The sequence below is a fragment of the Tinamus guttatus genome, unplaced genomic scaffold, assembly GCF_059628265.1.
Source record: "Tinamus guttatus ecotype Peru unplaced genomic scaffold, ASM5962826v1 Tinamus_guttatus_pri_ptg000177l, whole genome shotgun sequence".
In the NCBI taxonomy this organism is placed as follows: Eukaryota; Metazoa; Chordata; class Aves; order Tinamiformes; family Tinamidae; genus Tinamus; species Tinamus guttatus.
Window position 1 is genome coordinate 349,579 of NW_028288711.1, and position 21,676 is coordinate 371,254.

General features: G+C 45.4%; 1 protein-coding gene across 1 annotated transcript in view; it reads left to right on the forward strand.

Moving 5' to 3' along the window:
- Positions 1 to 21,676, forward strand: part of CACNA1B (calcium voltage-gated channel subunit alpha1 B) — a 272,146-nt gene that overhangs the window by 147,386 nt on the left and 103,084 nt on the right. The window contains exons 12-16 of the mRNA XM_088523279.1: positions 4,126 to 4,335; positions 11,087 to 11,199; positions 14,235 to 14,347; positions 16,693 to 16,824; positions 17,934 to 18,006. Coding sequence (XP_088379405.1) covers positions 4,126 to 4,335; positions 11,087 to 11,199; positions 14,235 to 14,347; positions 16,693 to 16,824; positions 17,934 to 18,006 — 641 coding nt within the window. The remainder of the gene's footprint in view (positions 1 to 4,125; positions 4,336 to 11,086; positions 11,200 to 14,234; positions 14,348 to 16,692; positions 16,825 to 17,933; positions 18,007 to 21,676) is intronic.

A 21,676-nucleotide genomic window follows, 5' to 3' on the forward strand; every position in this document is an offset into this window, starting at 1 on the left:
CCTCGCCTGCTCCAGAAGCTGCAGCTTTGGGCCCAGAACAAGTGCATCAGATGTTCCCTTCTGGCCTTCTGCAAGCCACATGCAGCTTCACTGCAAGAAGAACTATTAGTGCTTTTTCAGCAGCAGTGGACTTCCCAAAGCAAATGGCATCATGGCTTGACCCACTCCTTCGCGCTGCCAGCTCAGCTGCTGCATGTCGCACTGTTTGACGGCCCTGCCAGAAAGCTTGGAGCATCTGTGTTGCGTTGGGCATGCTGTGATCCTGTCTGGACATGCTCGTTTATGCTAATGAAACCCAAATATGTCAAATGATACCATTAAGCCTCCTCTGTTGCAGGGAGTAGAGGAAGTGGACAAGTATGTGGTCGCATGTGTCACCACTGCTCAGTGTACAGTTTTGCTGACTTTGTTCAGTGAATAGTTTTTGGGAAATGCGGGGCAGTAGTTCTGTGCTAGTTCTCCAGTGCTTGCCTTAGAAGGGAGATAAGCACTGGTATGCATGTTATTACGGACATATCTCTTAAGCAGTTTGTGTGTGATTCTTGGTGCGAATTTGGTGCCTTCCTCTCTGGAGGGTGACTTGATGTCATGCAGAGGAGGTTCTACCTGTTTTGCAGTTGACAGAGAGCCAGTTCCCTTCTGAAAGGGTACCAGGTAGAGAGCAATGCGGTGGATGTGGGGTTTGCAGGGAGACAGTTTCTCACACAGTATCCTGCCCAAGGCTTTGGACAGAAGCAGAAGAAAAGCCTTTTCACTGGTAGATTTTTTTTTTTCTAGCTTGCTAGCTAGGGACACATCTTCCTGATTGCATTTCAGTTAGTTATTTTTTCCTATTCCTGTGGCAGAAATTTTGTTTGAGTCTGTGTTTTGTTTTGCTGCTGAAGTAGCAGATGTTCTCATTTAGCTTCCAAAGAAATGTCTTGGCACCCCAGTAACCATGAAGCAGCAAATCTTGGATGTGTAAGGGGAGCAGCACAAACAGCACATTTGAAAGTACATGTCTGTGGATGCAAGCATAACTGCCTCAAGTGTAATCTCTTAACCTTTTAAGAGTTTATGGTTGCTGTTGCTTGATTTTTTTTCCCCTCCTTTAAATTCAGATCTGATCAAGGGAAATGGAGTTTGCTGATCATGTTACTGACACCACCTCCTGCTGTTGAATTGCCACAATCCCCCAAACCATGAGCATGTTGCAGATTTGGGGGCAAAAGTCTAGATGCTTCTGTGGGAGGTTTGTTGGTGGAAGAGGGAGAAACTGCAGCAGCTCTGTGTACTTTGGATTTGTCTTGTTTTCATCTGAGGGGCTTGGGTCACTGCACTGATAACAAGAAATGGTCATGTTAAAACATGTGTTTATGGCTGCAATAGGGATGAGATCTTTGCATTCACATCCAAGGCCTTCCAGGCTCTGGGCACCCATGATGCACAAACAGATCCTCAAACCCAGCATTTCAGATGGCCACAGATGATGGAGCGTCTGGATTTATGGATAATCTGATGCAGAGCTGGGAACTGCCTTGGGAGCATATGGCAGAGAAAATAACAGCAGTGCTTTCCACCTTCTGCGAGTGGTTCATCCACTTGGGAGAAGTGTTTTTGATTATGATGCATGGAAAATGGCAGAAAAGAAATGAATACAGCAGATACTTCTGCAGGCTCCTGAAAAAAAACCTCTGTATAATATAAACAATTAGATCATATGGGCAATTATGCATAAAGAATATGTTTTTGAGAAAAGATTTTTTTTTGGACGGCTTCCTTGTGCTATAATGTCTTGCTGATGGGAGCACAAGGACTGTGGAAGAACGAACAATATAATTACTGAGCGCAAAATAAAGATGCAGACAGAGTGGGAGATACTTCAACAGGTCTCTTGCTGGCTGTTGCCTGAACACGTTGCCCTTTAATTCAAACAAAAATACCTCAATGAGCCTTAGAATTGCACTATAAAGCTTTATCGTGGTAAACACTTCCTTGTGTTTTCTGGGTTTATTCTTAAAATCTGTTCTTTTCTTCCTTCCCAACTCCCAGCCTCTTCTCTGGACTAATAAACAGCAGCAGTAGACGCTGTCTGCTTTTGCTTTTCCACCATCCGCACTTGTCTGGTGGGTTATGCCTTCCCGTCAGTGTTGGATGCCCACTGTGCCTTCTGTGGCTCTCCAAAAAGGAGCAAAATTCTCTTCTATGAACTGTTCAGCAAATTCTTCTACTCTTGATGTCTTTATGACCAGCATATACCCTACCTTGTGTTCTCCAGTACAACTAACTCGGATTTAGAACAGTTTAAATACTGAATGTGGCCTGCTGTTTTTTACTTAAGATCAGTATTTAGCTAAGGGGTATAAAGGCAGCAGGATATTCCCATGCACATGAAAGCGTATAGAATTGGCTTAAATTTCTCAGAGGGCTTTACCTGCTGAACACGATTATGATGCTGATGCTGCCTGTATCTTAAACAACTGTTAATTTTGTTGCCTTCAAGGAATAGATGAGCATTGCCTTTAAAATATATACATATATTTTAACTGCAAAGGAAGGATTACGAAACCCGCAGAACAGCAGTGCATCGAGCTCTTCTTCTTTGCGCAGAAGCAGCCCGGGCCCATGCGAGGAGCTGGGAGCTCTGCTGTGGAGGGGGGCGCAGCGCCCCTGCGCGCGCCCGTGCGGCCTGGGCAGCCCCTTGAGCCTTCCTGTGGGGGCTGCGTTTGATGCCAACTGTGGGATGAAACAACAAGGTGAAATTCCCACTCCTGTGCTTGGAAAGGAGGAAATGTAAGCAAGCGTGCTCAGAAGTTGGGCTGCTATGCTGAGAACGTTACGTTCCTGTCACTCACTCACCACCGTCAAGGACAGGCGGTATAAATCACCTGCCCTCGTGGCGCTTGGACCAAGCGAGCACGGTGTGTCCCGGCCAGCCCTGCCTGCTACGAGGCGCCCTGTGACGACCGGGAAGGGCGGTCGCAGGTGGCTGGGCAGGAGCTGTGCTGAGACGAGGCCCCGTGGCCGTCACTGAGGGCGGCCAGAGCGACTGCAGCAGTCAGGGCTTGCCCGGCTCCCAGCTCTGTGTGTGACTGTTGCGAAGGAGCTCCAAGTGATGCATAAATTTATTTCTAGTGTGGGCTGAATTTTCCTGCTTCAGCACTGGCCAGGAATTGTTTTTTCATCATTTGTTTCAGCAGTGCCCGCTGCCTCAGGAGAAGAGCTTACATCAGAAACCATTTCTTCTATCAGCTCCCTATTGTGGAAATATTTGATTCTATTCCAGGATTATTTCAGACTAGGCTTGAAACGTAGCTCATACAGGCAGACTTGTTACAAATGAGTAGCTGTGTCCAAAATGTGATAGATGGAGGCAGACCGAGCCCTGTTCCATGGAGACAGATGAAATGGGAGAGTAGAATAAGGACATTCCTTTTCTTTTGGCAGTGGAAGGCCTAGATCACGGCCTTGTGCTCAGGTCAGGGAAGGTAGGGGCCAGCTTACTGGTCCACGAGGCCCGTGAGGGTCCCTGAAACTCAAGAGGAAAGCCAGACTTCTTCCCCTCGGGTAGATGCTGCTGCTATAGCGGAGTATGTTCATCTCCCTAAGGGATCACGAATGAGCTGTTCCCCTTGCCCTGGGTAGGGAGTGGTGGGGAGCTGAGACACTCGTGTGCGTTTTTGGCAAGGTGGGGTTCAGTAGCGCTCGTGCTGTGGTGCCTCGAGGTGCTCCCGAGCAGTGCCCGCGTGCTGTTTCATGAGAGCTCCCCAACATGTGGCAGAGCTCCCCAGGGTCTCACCATGTTCTAGACGTGCTGGGAGCTGCAGGGCCTGTTGTTTCTGTTGCTCTGGTCAACCAGGAGCTCGAAGTTTACAAGTCACTTACGCATTCAAGGGTTGGAAGCAAACTTCTGTTGGTGGCAGAGCTGGGTACCAGCTCATAAAGTTCTAAAATCCCAGCCTTCATCCTTCATGATGTCTGTGCAAGCAAAGCCTCCTGGTTCAGTTCATTCAGCGTGTCCTGCTTTCTGCTCAGCAGCGCATCTGGGTTGGGGAGTGAGGGCTTGTCCTGTGCATGAATCTCCTCCCTCCTTTCACCTGCCTGGGTGCCGCGCAGTGATGGCTCTTTCTGTCCCCCAATGCCCAGGGTCTCCCTTCGCCCGTGCAAGTCTGAAGAGCGGGAAGACCGAGAGCTCCTCTTACTTCCGGAGGAAAGAGAAAATGTTCCGCTTCTTCATCCGGCGCATGGTGAAAGCTCAGAGCTTCTACTGGGTTGTGCTCTGCGTAGTTGCCCTCAACACACTCTGCGTTGCCATGGTCCACTACGACCAGCCGGAGAAGCTCACCACTGCTCTCTGTGAGTACTGTGCCTAGAGCCACCCCCGTGCGAGGAGGCAGCTCCGTCGCGTTCACTGCCTACGGTCTCTTTTTGCAGCTCCCTGTGGCTTACTCAGCAGAACCACGAATGTATTAGTGAGCAGTTCTAGTAACTCGAGATTAAGATTCAGGAAAAAAAACCTCCCAGGACGTGATACTGGTGTGAGATGGCATAGGAACGTGATCTGAGACTTAGCCGAAACTTCAGATTCAAGGACACGTAGATCTTGTAACACTGCGGGAGGATTTGTTATAAAGCAGGTGTTATTAAAGGAGGGGGAATGAATATGCACCTCGGTACATGCAGATTTCTCTGACTAATCAGTAGCTGTCCAGGGAACCGCAGAATTCACGACACTTTGCGGCTGATCTGCATCTGTGCATGGTTTGTGTTGTGGAAATACATAAATCTCTGCCAGCACTGATGACACTGGGACAAAAGTGTGTGCAATGGCCAGTGTTACTTGGTAGAAAAGCAACCTATAATGCTTACATAATCATAAAGTAATTCACGACACTTTCAGCAATTATTGTCATTTTCCTTAGAAGGTAGTACTCTGCAGAAAGCCTTTTTTGATAACTGTATTTTCCATAATAATGATACATGATCAGATGGGATAAATGTCATGATGCCCTTCTGTGAAAAATTGTGCCGTGCTGAAAGAAATAAGACAATACTTACATACTAGGCAGATAACTTGTGCAAGAGCTTTATTTTTGCTTGGTATTTGCAGTGACCTATCGGTTCAGGCTTCAGGTAAGTGCTTTTGAAGTAGGTATTTTTTAATTCCATATTGTTTTGTCCTATAATGAATAGTCAATGGACACAACTTCTTGTGGTTTAGATCCTTCACATATTGCAGCCTTGCTCGTGAAGCCTTCCTTAACAGAAGGTAGAATGAGAGGTGAACAGCTTTTTTCAATAAATTTGTAGCTTGTGACTTCCAGAGCTGGAAAACTGGAAGTTTGTATAAACTGAGATTATTAAGAGTATGGTGACACTGAGAATGGGACATAGCAATTCTTTCCCCCAAACGAAGGGAAGGGCTGGAGGGTTTGTTTCTGCAACAGTTGGCCTGGATTCTAATAGGATCAAATCTTTCGTCCAGCACTTGCTGTTCAGATGTGGCTAATTCAAAATTTGTCAGGCAAAGGTTCGAAAGCAAGAGAAAAGACCCCAAATATTTAAAACTGTCTGACTAAAAAAACTGTGGCTTAAATCCTTAAAGATACTAAACTACCTAACTTTCATTTATTTCTAGATAAATTATATGCTTAAGTATTTCCTGCTTGGTATGCTCAGGTCTGATCTTAATATAAAGAGGGAAATTTTTGAAGCACTCTTTTTTTTTTAAAAAAAACTATAGATCCAAAAGGTTCAGGCTGCTAGTTAGTCTGACTTCAAAACTGTCCCTGTTAATGTTTGTCGAAATATTTGATACCAGCAGGTAACTGGAGCAGTAATGCGCGATTCATCGATAGGAGAAAAATTCCTTTCAACTCTTTCTATTGCAAGATTTAATTTTAAAAGGGAGGCCACACAGAAAAATCAGTCTTGCTTATTCATTTCCTAAATTAAATAGAGAAAATAATAAGCTAGATTGGCAGAGTAATTAGAAGTTTGAGACTTAGGATTTCCTTTTAAATTAGAACTAAATGTCTTAGACTTTCAGTTTTTCAACTCAAGGAAGACTTCAAATTTCTGAACTCCATTTTGGGAGCACCTTAGGAGTAACTTTCCTATGAGAACATAAAGAAATCTGTGAGTCAGCAGACTCTTTCAATGCTCATATGAGAATTGGAAGGAGTGTTTTAATTGATTAGAATTAAATGTGCATCTTTGCAAGGGAAATACAACTAGAATAGAGGCTGTAAACTCTGCACCCAACCTACCTCAGCTGAGGACATGAAAGGTTGAATTTGTCTTGTGTCATTGAGCTGTGTGTTCTCAGGGTTTAAATATCAGTATTATCCCAGACAGAAATGTTCTCTCTGTGTGTCTCATTTTTCCTGTTCTGCCTTGTTTGTGGCTTTCTGTTGTTGCACGGACATTTTCTATTAGACTTTGGTAAGGTCTCTGGTGGTGAGGAAGCACCTGGGGAGGCATTTCACAACCCAGTCCCCAAGGGTCAGGGAAAGAAATGCTAGTTAACCAGCACAGGGATGTACTGCTGCAAGCAACGCTGGAAATGGTGTGGGGTGACACATGCATAAGAGGTGGGACACTTTTTTTAAGACCCGAGGTGCCATGTGTTTGCTTTGATTATTCTATAGCATAATAAGATGAAAATGCTGAGAAGATACCCTTTAAAAATAGGTAAAATTCAAAAGAAAAAGTCAGATGAAATGATTTGCATGTTCAACCTCTTAAATTGCTAGTGTCCCACACGTCCAGACACTCCTAGCCTTTAGGAAGATAGGCTGTAGTGTTTGTGTTTAGACCTCTCTTTTCACTGGTAATGTCCTGGAGGCCTCTGGCCATCTTCCCGGGGTTGTGGTTGAACGCGGGGACTATTCTGTGCCCAAGATATGTGTGACTGCAGGTCTCTTGGCGGTCGTGTTGTTGTTGTTGTTACAGTAACACTGTGTTGGTCCCTCTCCCTCCTGCATATACTGATGTGCAGCCAGCTTGATAACCCCTGCATCAAATATGTTTGCGCACAAGTCCCTTTGTGGCACAGCCCTTGAGCAGAGCTCCTTGAAAGTCTTGTTCTGTCCAAGACTCATTCACAAATCCATTCGATAGAGGGAGAACAATATAGCATAAAACTATGGGATTTTAGACAGCTCCTGGAAAATCTTGGTAAAATCCTTTCACTGTAAGAGTGGCAGACTTGAAAAAATAGCTTTAAAGTTAATCCATGGTGAGTGAACCTAGCTACAGAGGAACAGGGCCTGGGTGTCTGATACAGAGCAAGAGAAATGTTTGGTATTGTGCTGTTAGCTGGAGGATGCTTCTAATGGAGCCGGTGGGGAGCTCTGGGAACTACAGCAGCAGAAGAGAGGAGTGGAGTGAAGTCTGGGAGGACCCACTAAATCCTGACACTGTACCCAGGCACCTCTAATTCAATTATACCTGTCCCTCTGGGCAAGCATTTAATTACATTACAAATTAATTTTACTTAAAGAATGGCTAGAAAAAGCCTACAGGCTTGCATTGATTTATTTTTCCTTCCTTCCTCTTTTCTTTTAATTTTTCTGTTGTTGAATCATTCTGATTAGCTTTCCCTGCTTGATATTTCATTTCTGTGCAACTACTTTGAAAAATGAATTGCAGGAGCTTTAGAAGAAGACTTGGAGTTTGTTTAGTGTCACTGAAACAGCTGTGTTCCACCCTCGTGAGAAATTCTTTGAATTCTCAGGGTATGGCGAATAGCAGAATACACGCCATGCCCCATAATCATTCCCAGATTAGACTGGAGATCTAATTCTCCTCCTCTATGGAAAGGCCTCCAGTGCACATTACAACAGGAGCATTATCATGCTGCGCTTTGGTGCAGGCGCGTTCTGGTCTCTAAAGCAGGGACCTTTGGTTTAATAAGTTGCATTTCTCAATAGCTGTGTGTCTTTCTTACAGCCACCTATGATCGCTGTTTGTTTGCATTAGCTTTCCCCTTTGCTGTTATTGTCAGAAAAGAAAAGCTTCTATGAGAATACAGCTCCTTAATCCAGCACAGCAAGGCCTCAAGGAGGGGGCCTCAGTTACCTGGGCCTCAGTAACCTGGGCCCGGCGCGGAGCTGCAGCTCAAGGGGTTGCAGTCAGGACTGTCTCTTGAAAATACGTCTCTGTAGTTTGAGCTGCTACGAGCATGGTGCAGGAGCAGCCACACACGTGCCTGCCGCAGGAGGAGGGTTCGTCTCCTCTGCTCCCACCGCAGCCAAAGCTCTGGAAGGCCCTGAGCCAGGGCAGCGCTGGAGCCGCAGGTGCTGCTGCCGGCTGGCCGGGAAGCGGGCGCGGATGGAAGCTCCTCACCCGGGGAAGGAGCCCTCTTGTCAGGCTTCCTCCTTCTAGGGCTGCCCTCAGTGAAGAGCTTCTCCAGTTTAACTGGCTTCTGCAATTGTAGCCACGTAAAAACACGATCCAGAACATCTCCTTGCTGATGAGCACAGTATTTGAAACAATATTTTATCCATTAAGGCCTGAGAACCTCTCCTCAGTGTGCTGCACTGTGCTGAACCATGTGTTTTATGCAATTAGACCTTTCTGATGATACTGTGCTTGCCTTTGAAGTAGATAGGCAGCTCCCTCTGGATTTAAATATGCAGCATATGCAATTGAGAGGAAGAGGCTTTCTGAAACAAGTGTATTTATTTATGTCTGCTGAACGTTTCATGTCTGCGTTGTTGGAGAGGAGTAAGTTAGAGGTTCTCCTCCTGGTTGAGGTTAATGTACTGGAGGAAGAAAAAAACCCAAACAAATAAAGAGCAATAGGCTCAGCACCTGCCCCAAGTGATACCAGACTTGGAGACAGTGCAGAAATGGAATTAATCTATTGATGATGGAGAAAAAAAAAAAAAAAGAGCCACTAAGTATCTAGTTCAAATGTATGGGGCAAAAAGGATGCCACCATGGCCTTTGCCAGTAGCACAAATTTTAAATTAAATTAGAGTATTTGTATCAAACTTTTTTTTTCTTAAATCACATTACAAAATGATTCTGTTTAAGGCAGATTAGATTACATGTGGGATCTGAATACCACGAGGTCCAAACAGCAAAATTGTGTTTTCAATTAAGTGGGTAGGGCCATGTCAGAAGAAATCATGTTTCTGATCCATCACCTGGAGAAACTGATTCATCCCGAGTCAATTCCTTTTGCCCAAGTTGTTCAACACGTTCATATTTTCCTTGCCTCCATCCTTGTACTCCTCGTGCTGTGATTTGTAGCACCTGATATCTGCTGAGATGCAGCTATTGCTGCCTGGTTTGAATTCTGCTGAGGAAGGGTCGTCACTTGAGAAAGGGCATGTTGGGTTCTTCTTTCAAGGGCAACAGAGGAAGGTTCTGCTTCTCTCATATTTTGGGTTTAGTCTTTAGTCTTCTTTCCTTGTTACAAAAAATGATGATGAAGTGCACTGAGGTCTACTGAGGAAAGTTGCAGTAGAAAAACTGCTTGGTGTTTTTATTATACCATGAACGATTCTTGGTATACCAGAAATGTGGCTCTTCAGGATGGGTCTGGCAGCCCTGAAAAGAAGAGGGAAATCTCCCCACTGGGGTGGAGGCTGTGCAAGGTTTCCTGCAGGCCCCATCTACAACCCTCCCTGCAGGTATCAGCTTTGCTAAGGTTAAACCAGGCTGCGGGTTTGAAGGCGTTGGCATCACATCGGCCTCGGTGACAGGACAGGAGGCCTCGGCGCTGCAGCGGTGCCAGAAGGACTGTGGGGCTGGCCAAGCGCCGCTGAGCAGGAAGCCAAGAGGGAGCAGTAACTTCCCAGCAAGGGAGCAGCGCTCGCCAGCAGAAACGCTGCAGCCAGTTTTCTCTCTGGCTAATGGATGGAACGGGTGACAACTGCAGCAGGAATTCTTGCATACCCAGAGAAGATGTCTGCTGTATGAGAGCAGTGGTGCATTCTGCTTGTACTGTTTCCAAAATACATAGGATATGGCCTGAAAGTTCAAGTTTTGGCCTGCAATCTGTGGTCTATACTTCTGACTTACAGAGCCAGCTACTGATAATTAAGAACTTTGACTGACTTTCTTACTTTCTTGCAGCTTGGCAATTGCAATGTGTGCAAGAAAGTTCAGTATCATTGGAAGTGTGGGATTTTTTTTCCTTTTTTTTTCCCTTTATTTCTTTTTTTAATTTAACTGTATTCTTACAGTGTGAGACTTGTCAAGTGTTGTATTTTATGCCTCATCTGGCCCAGTCCTTACAGGCTCTGCACTTCAGATGTATTGCCAGTGAAACGGTGGCTTCTTCCCTACTCTGGGATCCCGGGTGCTGGACACAGCTGTCTGCTCCCTGAGCTGCCGTGGGAGCGAGGCCAGTTGTGGCCGGAGGCAGCCATGAACACACTTTTCCTAGCGAGCTCGAGGCTCAACAGGAGAAGGAGATGTCCCCTGCCTGCTTGGTGGCCCTCAGTTCTAACTTGCATAACTTAAAATGCCAAAGACAGTGTTTTCTGTAACTTTGAATGCAGAAAAATTGATACGGAAGTTGAAAACTCCCACTGGGCTCTCTCCGCCCTGCCTTTCACCACAGGTGATAAAGGCTTCGCAGCCACGCTCTGGCATGTGCAGCAGAAGGAACCAAACTTCCATAATTATATGATTATGCAGGCTTAATAAATGTGGCTTTATCTTAACAGTAGACCCATCAGTTCTGGGCTGAGCTCATGCAGGGAGCAGTTCTGTTGGGTAAGAAGGTATTTTTACCATAAGAGAATGTTATGAAAGCATACGCACGGCTTCCAAACATGTTTGTCTCATGGAGCATTTGCGAAACATTATTTTCAGAAATATTGGCCCCAGGAGAATATTATGCTCACATACCAACCTTTCCACAAAAGTCATGAAGCGTGGCCTTCTCAGGCCTCGAAGGCTGCATACAGCTCGTGTGCATATAGAATAATTATGTGAAACTGTCCTCAGGGTCTTGTTTGCTCTTGCAAAGGGACTTTCCTTTGGCAGGAGGTAATCAGTACTGTGAAGAAGCAGCGCTGTACTCTGCATGGAAAGCTCTGCCTACCAAGGTCCTGCAAACTAATTTAACCTCTTTTCTGACTTCTAGATTTTGCAGAGTTTGTTTTTCTGGGTCTCTTTCTCACTGAGATGTCTTTGAAGATGTATGGACTGGGGCCAAGAAATTACTTCCATTCCTCATTCAACTGTTTTGACTTTGGGGTGAGTAGGCATCAACGGGGTGGACGAGTTGTGGTTGTCCCATCCCTGAAGAGGGTTGAGTGTTTCCGGGTGAGTGTGGGAATGCCTGGGAAATGGTGCTGGAGCAGTGTGTGTCCCAGGGAGTAGCCATCAGATAAATTAGCTGCAGCGAAGCACGTTAGGCTTCCCCTAGTTATCATTCTTCTTGAAGAAATGTGACAGGCAGGGGGTTGCACTTCCTTGCTGAGTTAGAGGGTGCTCAGAGCATCAGCACCAGTAAATGCTCTGGTTACTCAGAGATTCTCTGTCCCATTTAAATGAGCTGATGGAAAGACAAAAACTCCACCCATCTTGTTCTTTTTCCCCATTATCCATTTAATGGCCTTTCCCTCAAGATACATAGCCAGCACTTTTCAGACATGAGCGCCCAGAAGTAGAGGTCTAAACCAATAGGTAACGTGGCTGCAACTCAGATCCTTTAAACATACAGGTTCTCCCCTTCAAGGCCAAACAATAGCTGTAAAGTGTGACTAGAATAGGTCATTTTTATTCCATCTAATAACAAACATTGTGCATAGAAGTTAGTTTATTTGTTAAAAGCTATTAGGCTGTAATCAGTGTTCACAGAGGTTGATTCAGCTTCTTTTGTATTTATTGTGGGCTATGCACAGGACCTCAGAGTAGGCATTGGGCTGTAAGGCTTTATTATTTTAACTAAAGCGTCTGTGTAACTTATGATGCAGCCATGGCAATGAGCAAGAGAAAAAGAGTAAGGTTCCTTGCATCCTTCATCCAGGCTTTCTGGTGGATATAGTCTGTTTTTTCTTTTTTCTAGTGTTTTATGTGCCAGGGTGCTGATGGGGTCAAAAATCACTCCTTCAGCACTATTCCCATATGGTGAGAAGAGATATCTTTTCCTTTGTTAAGCCACCGCACCTAAATCCAAGATTACAGCAGATCCAGCTTCTTTTTTTGGCAGCGTCAGCAGGAAAGCTCAGAGCTAGTAAGTTTAAAGCAAGCTAGTGAGATTAAAGCAGCCACTGCAAGAATCATCTCTGTTCGGGACTCAATTCTGTGTGCTGGGTAAAAGGCATTAGGCAGACATGCAATATTGTCTAATCTTAGCTTTTTAAGGCATCATGGCCTCATTTGCATTGTCTAGAAACTGCGGCTAGATTGATGCCCTTCAGTCACAGGTTAGGTATCATCTAAGAGGCACATCTGAGTATAGCCAACTTTCTCCCATGCTGGCTGCTGATTTTTCTGTATCCTTGTATGCCAAATGCTCCTTCCACAAGAACTTTCACCAGGTAGTCAGGAACAAGTGATTTAAGAACTTTGCATTAAGCATTAAATAAATCTTCTGGGTCTGTGAGTTGTCTGTTATGCTGTGGTGTGCACAGCATTGGCAGTGAGCTTTGCAGAGTGTGTTTCCCGAGAGGCGTCGCTCTTGATCTAATTCTTCCTCTTTTAAAGAATCCATTGGGATCCTACTTCTATCTATGTTTCTTCCTCCTCACACACCTTCCAGCACCCAGAATTAATTTGACTTCTTCACCCCCACTGGAAGACCACGCAGTTCTGTAGTCGGTTTAGTCTGACAAACCATTAAGGCGAAATGGTTCAAAAGCAAAGAGAAAAACAACAAAACAGACTGACATCAGTCTTGGGAGAATCAGTCCACTGGGGTCTTATGTGAAACAATTCCCAAGAGCTCATGTGGAGATGCTAGAAATGAATTAGCAATGTAAAATGTGGAAGATCTGAGGAAAGTTTTTTTGGTGATTGATGAGGGAATCTGAAAAATGACATGTTGTGGACACAGGCTTTGATTCCTTATTGTGATCAGAATGAGTGGGTGAGTGACTGCTGTACACCTGTGGTTTTCAGCTTTTTCTTGAAGCTCAAGTTTCAGCAGAACTACTGTGAGCAGTGCTTTATTTCTCCAAAGAGGCCAGGTTTGTGCTCATGAGGGGGTCTTCCAAGCTGCTTGTAGTCTCACTGCACTGTTTGGGTATTCGCAGACATGCATCTTTTTTTCTTGACTTTCCATTAAAGTTCATTTCTGCAACAAGAATCAGCAGCTCAATGGAGTCTGGTTATGTGTTTGTAGTGTGGTTTGTACGACTGAGGACATTGGTCTGCATGAGCTCCGAAATGCTGGTTTAATACAAATAATGACAGCAATTGGGAGTGAAATGCTTGTCTTATTAACCTATACTTACATAATTGCTCTTTCCAGTTGTACTTACCCCATTGCTATTTTGTCCTTCTTGTAATAGAGGGAATCCACAGATTTCCTTGCAGCTTGAGGTTAACTTTCTGCTAACTTTAAAAAACAACGGAACAATCCAACCTTAAAAAAAAAAAAAAACTTGATAAGGGTCAGGTTTTTTAATAATCTGAGAGGTTATTAAAGGCTGAATTATATATTAAAGGCTGAATTATATTATAGGTTATGAAGGCAGAAGATCTGGCAGCAGATGGGATGTGCGTGCTAAAAGCCTTCCAGGATCTCCTAACAGCCAACATCCTAATGGGCCTGCTGGGGGCTCTGAGCGCTGAGGCCTCTGCCCGTTGCCGCTCGGCCTCTCCGCGCGCTGTGGTAGGAGCGTCGCTGCCCGGCGCTGTGCGGGGTGGCAACATGGCCGCTTCCGCCTGCGCCTCCTCCCGTGGCCTGTGGCTGGGCTGGGCAAGTGCTGGCGCTTGTGGCCGAGCCAAGACGGAGGAGAAATAAACGTGCCCTTCAAAAAGGGCTATTTGAAGGTAGTCTGCTAGGCAGGGGAAGAACGAGGCAGGTTCCCAGCTGTGACCACTTGTATATCCTGCTTCTGACAGCACAGGTTTACGAAGTTGGAACAGTTACGTTTCGTTTTTCCTGTGGGGAAAGGGACTAATTCATGAACTTGGAAATCACACCAGCAGTCTTCCTAAGAAAACTATGGTAGCCCAAGACCTGCTGGTTCCTTGAGCTTCAGCATCTCTAGCAGCAGCACAAAGACGTAAGCAGATACTTTTTTTTTTCTTTCTCTTTTTTAACCGTATTCTTTTTGTAGGTGATTGTGGGAAGTATTTTTGAAGTCATTTGGGCTGCAGTAAAACCTGGTACCTCGTTCGGCATCAGTGTATTGAGAGCTCTTCGACTCCTGAGGATTTTCAAAGTAACAAAGTGAGTCCAGCTCCCTTTCTTCTCCCATCAGACTTTTATCACCATGAGAAAGTGCATTGCCAATGCCACAGGCAGTCATAGTGCTGCTTAGTGAGCACAAGATCTGCCTGTGCCAACATCCTCTCCCTGAAATGGCCCGAGGAGATAGGGGACTGCTGTAGCTGCAGGGTCCCTCGTCTGTGCTGCAGAGATGGCCCAGTGTCTGAGCTGCAGTCCCTGATTCTTGCAGCGTTTGTGGTGGGATGTAGTTTAGAAAGGTATCGAAGCCATAGCACCAGGCACGAGCATACTGCCCGCCTGCTTTCATCCCAGCCCTGCTGTGAAAGCAAGGCCTCACTCTGGGCATTTTTCTTTTTCATCCACTTCCCCCCTACTTTTTTTTTTTTTTTTTTTTTCTGCTGTATATTTCACAGCAGTTTTTCTCTGAAACTTCCTGCTTTTTTTCCTCTTTAATGTGTTCAGCAGATGACAATTGCAGTCCACTCTGCTTTGAATAATTGGAGGTATTAGAGCTTGATTCAAAGCCTCTTCCTCATACAGCCCATGTCAGTGTGATGGCAGAAGGCAGAGCAGTGTGATAGTTAGGAAGTTAAATGACAGCAGCCGGTGAAGGTCACGGCAGGATGCACTAAGAGGGAGCGCAATCCAAGAGGAACTGAAATTCAGAGAGGGAGACAAGGAGAGAAAATAGCCTAACATGTTTTCCTCTTTGTCATGACAAAGCTGAATAGGGACTGACATCTGTAGAAATGTAACTCCTCATTATGTCCTGGAGCTCTATACTCAGCTGTGGTTTGCTGCTGAAATGAACCATGTGTGCTGAGCTATTCCAGGACCATCTAAAGCCTCCCCATGAATTTAGTGTCCAGTTGAGTTAACTGAACGGTAGGAACTCTATGTGGTGCCAGATTTTGCCTGAAGCCGTTGTGTCAAGCAGAAGAAAATTGAAATGATCAGCAAAACCCTTCCTTGTTCTCCAGGGAGACCTCTTTAGCCCCCTTCAGTTGAGGATAATCCTGACTAGGCGTGACTGCATCTCTTCAAATTGATCAGGTTCTCCCATGAGTACAGAATTTGCCAAGAAACTTTCTGTCACGATGTTATGGACACACCTTTTCTTGGAATGGTTATAGCAGACATGCAAGATCCTGCCCCTCAGCCTTGACCTGGCCACTGGCTTTGCTCAGGACACGACTGTGCAGGGAAATGTGAGGTCCTCTCAGGCAGATCGTGGGGGAAAAAGAAGGAAAATTGAGACAAAGGATAGTGTTTGTGCTTTTCTGACTTGCCCTCTGAACCACCGTCCCCATGAGGGTTCTGACAGATCCATGGGCTGCCTCCTGTCAGGCTCATCTAGGCTCAGAACATGGGTCTGTCCCCAAAATGCTGCTGGAGGAGGATACGCAGAGCACGGAGGAGCAAGTTGCCATGGAGACCATCCTCCGGATGGCGACTGCTAGGGCCAGGCAGGGCAGGAGAGGGAAGTCATCAGAGGAAAAGCGAGTTTGCTGGCAAAATTCCTGCCCATGGTCTCAGATTGAAAACCATTAACTTTTGACATGTGAAATGACTTCAAATCACTCATTCCACATTGGCTGCTCTGGCCTTGTTGCTTCCTGTGCCTGTGTGTCCTAAAGGAGATTGTTAAAGAGCTCCTCTGCTTTAATAGCTCTTTCTGCATTTTCTGATTCATTAGCTTTCCTAATATGAATGTTCCCTGCCTGTTCTCAACAGGGCAGTAAAACAAGGCCAGAGGGCCATTTCTGAGGACATGCCCAGGCCCACCACAGCTCTGGGCCTGCCCTGCATGTGTGCAGGGCAGGAGTGAGAAGAGATGAAATCAAGGATGGTTCCAAGGAAAGGAGGCGGGGGCGAAAGCAAACTGAGCTTGGGTTTCTGGCCACGTGTGACCCCTGTGTTGGTCAGGGTCTGGGCTGAACCTTCCCTTTTGTCTTGTGGGAACTTTCACCCCAGATTTGATGAGTCTTGATCTCCCGAGGTTGAGTGGCCCTGGGTGGCCAAACTGTGTGACCAAATTGCCCCCACGCTGAAGGCACCTGTACATTGCAGGTGCATAAATGTGTGCGTTAAACCTCCACAGAAATGTTTAAATGTCTGAGTGTGGGGTTGAGTCAGTCTGCAAACACAGGGCTGAGGACCATCAGCGAATTCGTACAGGCCAAAGGGGGAATTAAAGGATGCTGTCCCTTAGCATCCCTGTCCCTAAGCTCTCATCCCTTAACCCATGCCATTCCCTTTTTAAGAAAGTAGATGGTACTGGTTTCTCACCAAGGACTTTTCTTCCCACTTACATTATCTCTTGGCTGCTCTGATCCGCAATGTAGGTACTGGAATTCCCTGAGAAATCTGGTGGTCTCGTTGCTGAACTCCATGAAATCCATCATCAGCCTGCTCTTCCTGCTCTTCCTCTTCATCGTGGTGTTTGCTCTGCTGGGGATGCAGCTCTTTGGAGGACAGTAAGTTTAATCTCTGTCCTGTCAGTGGTTATTTGAAAGCAGTCATCTGGAATACACAAGGTTGAAAGAGACTGGAGGGCTAAAAGATTTGCATCGAGGATACAGAACCTTTTTGGCTCTAGGCTGCAGTTAAATGATCTCTGCTTTATATGAGACAAGCTGCTGTTTAGGTACCCTTCCCAGTAGAAGGACAACAACAAGCTAAAAACTGCTGCTTCAGGACTGCAGATCAATGAAAGCTGTAAGGTTACCGGTATAGCTGTTTCTGGGGCTGGATCCTGGCTAGATATAAATAGAAAACTTCGCTTTTTAAGGCTGTCAACTTGGCATCTCAGCATATTTTTTTAAAAAAATAATTAAAAACAAAGCATATTTAGCATTAGGAAAGCTTTTGCTGAAATAGTTTTTATGTCTAAAAGCTGAATTCTTTGTAGCTGCTATAATTCTTAGTTTCTTCAAAACTCTTGCATCATTCCATGATTCCCATGTGCACTAGATCTCTGAAATATGTTCTGGAGAGACAGCACTTTCTCAGCTGTGAGGGCAAAGGTAAATTCTTACTCCATTGCCACAACTAGATTTTTTTTTTTCCAATTGCAGTGTTTTTCTGCTGCAAAAATACATGCTTGTAGAACCGGATTTTTTTCACTAAGAAATGTCAGTTGTGATTAATTTTGCTACATGAAATTTTACAAGCTATTAAAATAATTTTTCAAATGCCTTTAAAAATAATTAACAACAACTTTCAGTAAAAAAATGAAGTGACCTACTAAGAGGGAAATTTTGATGTTGAATTTATTTGTGGACAGGAACTTCTAGGAATTGCTAGTGTCTCAATATCATTTGAGAATTTGTTTATTCATTCAAATTGTGAATGAAAATGAATATCAAAATATCATTTTTTTTCCAGCACCAAAGTTTATTTTTTCATAATAGTTTTATTAAACATTTTCTCCAAGATGCCATGTCCTCTGCTGCAATTGCCTGGGCTGTTCTCATTGGGCAGGACAAATGTTGCCTTCAGTCTCGTGTTATGAGGAATTATGAGAATGTAGCAGAACTGTTTGTCTCTTACTGTTGTTGTTTTTGCGTTTCTTGCATTTCTCTAGATTCAACTTTCAAGATGAAACACCAACCACGAACTTTGATACCTTCCCTGCTGCCATCTTGACAGTATTCCAGGTAAAAGCATCCCTTGTTCCAGGTGAATATTAGTAAACAAATTCTTGGGAATCTCTTCTTGCTATGGCAGTTAGATTGGTCCCCAAAGGTCTGTGAGATTTCAAAAGGAAAAGTTTTTTTATGATGATCAATGAATATATCATGAAAAATGAACATTACAGAAAAAAAAATCCCTAGAAAAAATGTTGATGACCTGTTTCACTTTCACCTTGTGACTGCTGTAATTTAATGAGGAAATGGCCTGAGCTGGCTCCAGGCAGTAAGCAAATAATGTAGCATTTTGCACCATAATGGCTAAAGATAAGATAATGCTAGATAAGAATTAAAAAAGCAGTGGGGGAGCACACAGAGAGGCATCAGCCTCGGGCAAGTTCATGGACTGTTGGGGGAGAGAGCAGTGCCGGGAGATGTGAAGCTCAGATTTAAGAGCTTAATTTTGCAGCTGTTTCCTACATGCCTTTTTTTCTTAAACATTAGCTCAGGTGTTTCTCTAGAGAACAGGGGATGCTGCACCCTGCTCAATGGGAAACAGCAAATAAACCTCCGGGGTTGGTGGAGGACCTGCTTCCATCACAAGAGCTTCCCTCGCAAACTGCTGTGGGCTCTAGGTGAGGCTTGACCCCACATCCAAACTTCCCTGGATTTCAGCTGGGTTTTGATTATGTATTTCAGTGTCATGTCCTGAAAGGGAGGGAAAAAAAAAAAAAGGGTTGATGACAACTTTTGGATTAAAACAGAAAAAGGATCTTAAAATGTGTCCTGTGACCTTTGAGCAAGCGGCTTCATATGGGTCTTGTTTCTCTCCATATGTGAAACAGGTTTTATAGTACCTACCTCACAGGATATTGCAAATCATGGTAGATTAATATTTGCATAATACTCTGGCATTCATCAAAGAAAATGCTTACAGAAATGTAAAGGTATTGCTCTATAACCGGAACTGAACCAAAGTCAGGCTCCGGATATGAACATCTGGAAATTTGGATGCTCTTTTGGTTTGGGACTATAGCCACCTCTTGAGAATACTTAGCCAAAATATTTCCTTTCTTTTGCTGAGAATCCCATAACATAGTGTCTGTGGGACAAAGCAAAACACAGTTGTTTTTATGATATTTGTATAGAACATCAGTGCTATGAATTAAAACTAGCAAACTCATCAGCGCAGAATTAACTCAGTAGGTTCAATCAGCATCACTAAGGGATTGCAATAGCCTCTGCTCCCATTCTGTCCCTCCTCACCTGAGTTTACAAACACACTGTGAAGGCCTCTTCAAGCCAAGGCAAAGGGAAATCTTGAACAGGAAGACACTTAAAGAGCTTCAGGGAGGCTCTGGGGTGGTGCATGTTCTTTCACATCCAGATCCTGTGCCCAAGTCCAAAGGGGCATGGGGCTGGCCGAGAGGAGGCCTCGAGGTGCAGCTGCAGCACAGGCAGCAGCAGTGCTCTTGGGAGCCGCGGCGCTGCCACAGGAGCCTTCCTGCACAGGTTTGGCTTGGTCCTCTCCATCCCAGCAGACCTGGCTGTATCACAAGCCTCTCTCTGTCGTGAGCCTCCAAGGACAGGTTTGTCTGCTGGGCAGCTGGCTGACTTCAGCTGAGCCCCAGTGCACCTGAAGTCCCTTTGAAGATTATTGCACACATTTGCACGGCTCCTGAGAAAGTCTTTGTGGGCTGAATGGCAATTTATACATTCAAGTATAGACATGCCAACAATAGTAGAGAATCATAGAATGCTTAAGGTTGGAAGGGACCTCTAGAGGTCATCTAGTCCAACCCCCCTGCACACGCAGGGTCACCTAGAGTACGTGGCACAGGACTGTGTCCAAGCGGGTTTTGAAGATCTCCAGAGAAGGAAACTCCACAATCTCTCCGGGCAGCCTGTTCCAGTGCTCTGTCACCCTCACTGTTAATAATTTCTTCCTTGAGTTTCTGTGGAATTTTTGGTGTTCCAGTATTTGGCCATTTCCTCTAGTTCTATCAGTGGCCACCACCGAAAAGAGGCCATCATCCTCCTCACTGCCTCCCTTGAGGTACTTATAGACGCTGCTCAGGTCCCCTCTCAGCCTTCTCTTCTCCAGGCTGAACAGGCCCAGCTCCCTCAGCCTCTCCTCATAGGGCAGATGTTCCAGGCCCCTGATCAGCCTTGTAGCCCTGCGCTGGACTCTCTCCAGCAGTTCCACATCCCTCTTGTCCTGTGGAGCCCAGAACTGGACACAATACTCCAGATGTGGCCTCACCAGGGCTGAGTAGAGGGGCAGGATCACCTCCCTCGACCTGCTGGAGGCGTTCTTCTTAACGCACCCCAGGATCCCATTGGCCTTCTTGGCCACAAGAGCACACTGCTGCCTCATGGTCAACTTGTGGTCCACCATGACATCCAGGTCCTTCTGTGCAGAGCTGCTCTGCAGAAGGTCGGTCCCCAGCCTGTACTGGTGTCTGGGGTTATTCCTCCCAGCTGCAGGACCTTAATATATACGTGTGTGTGTGTTTGTGTATATGTATGTATATGCACCTCTAAGTATGAAAAATAAATTGATAGATTGGTGTATCTCCCTATAGCAGCAATGATTTAGCTAGAAGGGTTCACAACATCCATATGCAGAGACTCTCTAAACCCAGAAGACCTCTGTTAACGATTCACGCCATGCTCCTTGGAGGCTGCTAGTTAAATAATTAATTGGTGCCAGCTGCTATGGAGCGCAGCGGCGATGCAGGCTTGAGGGGATGCAGTGTCCCCAAGGCAGGCGGCGAGCAGGCAGGGGTGCTGCTGGAGCTGCCCTGCCGGAGTCGGGGCTCCTTTGCCGGGATGCAGTGTGACGCCGGCCTGGCCTGGCTCGGCTCTGCTCTGTCTGGGCCCATCCGTGATCCAGGATGGACACCCAGCTTAAGTGATTCGGCATTAGTCAAAGCCCAGTTCAGGAAAGCATCTGCCTTTTAGGACAACCCTTTGAAGCTGTGCCTTACCAGTTTCTGCGAGCTGAGTGCCTTCCTTAATGTGCTCGTTAGGCCATTAAGATTACACAGCAGATTTAAGAAGTTGTTTTTATTCCATTATCTGATAGCTCCTCAGCCAAGCCTACATATAAAATGCTGAGCCGGACTGGATGGACAAAGCGTTCAGTTTAGGAGCCAAAAACTGTTTTGGGCTGAGGAAAAAACAAAATTTTGGGGCTTCACCATACTCCAGAGCTCTCATTCCCTTCCCTCTCGGCAGTGCTGTTATTTTGTCTCCCTTGCAGACCAGAAAGACCTTTGCTAACCACACAAGCTCTGGTCCTTGAGGGCTGCTACCTAATTAGTGAGGTAATTCCTCCAGCTGATGGAGCAGAGGGTGGGAAGGACACTGGCTGGTGTCCGTCCTCTCCCCAGTGCTTCAGAAAATATCCTCAGCTCCTCATGGACAGTCCATTGATTTTAGGCCATTTACCTACCTAAAAAGGCTCCATAGCACAACCTTTATCCTTTTTCTTTTATTTTTCTTTTTTTTCCCTCCCCTTTAATATTTTATTCTGCATTCAAATTAATCCATCTGGATTTTTGGTATCAGTCCCTATCCCACTGGGTTTGCTTGTAATCAGTTACATATGTGTCTCCTGGGCTTCTGCAGAGCGTATAGAGGTGTTCCTATCAGTTTCTCTTCCAGTGAGCACTAATGTAAATAGAAGTCACTT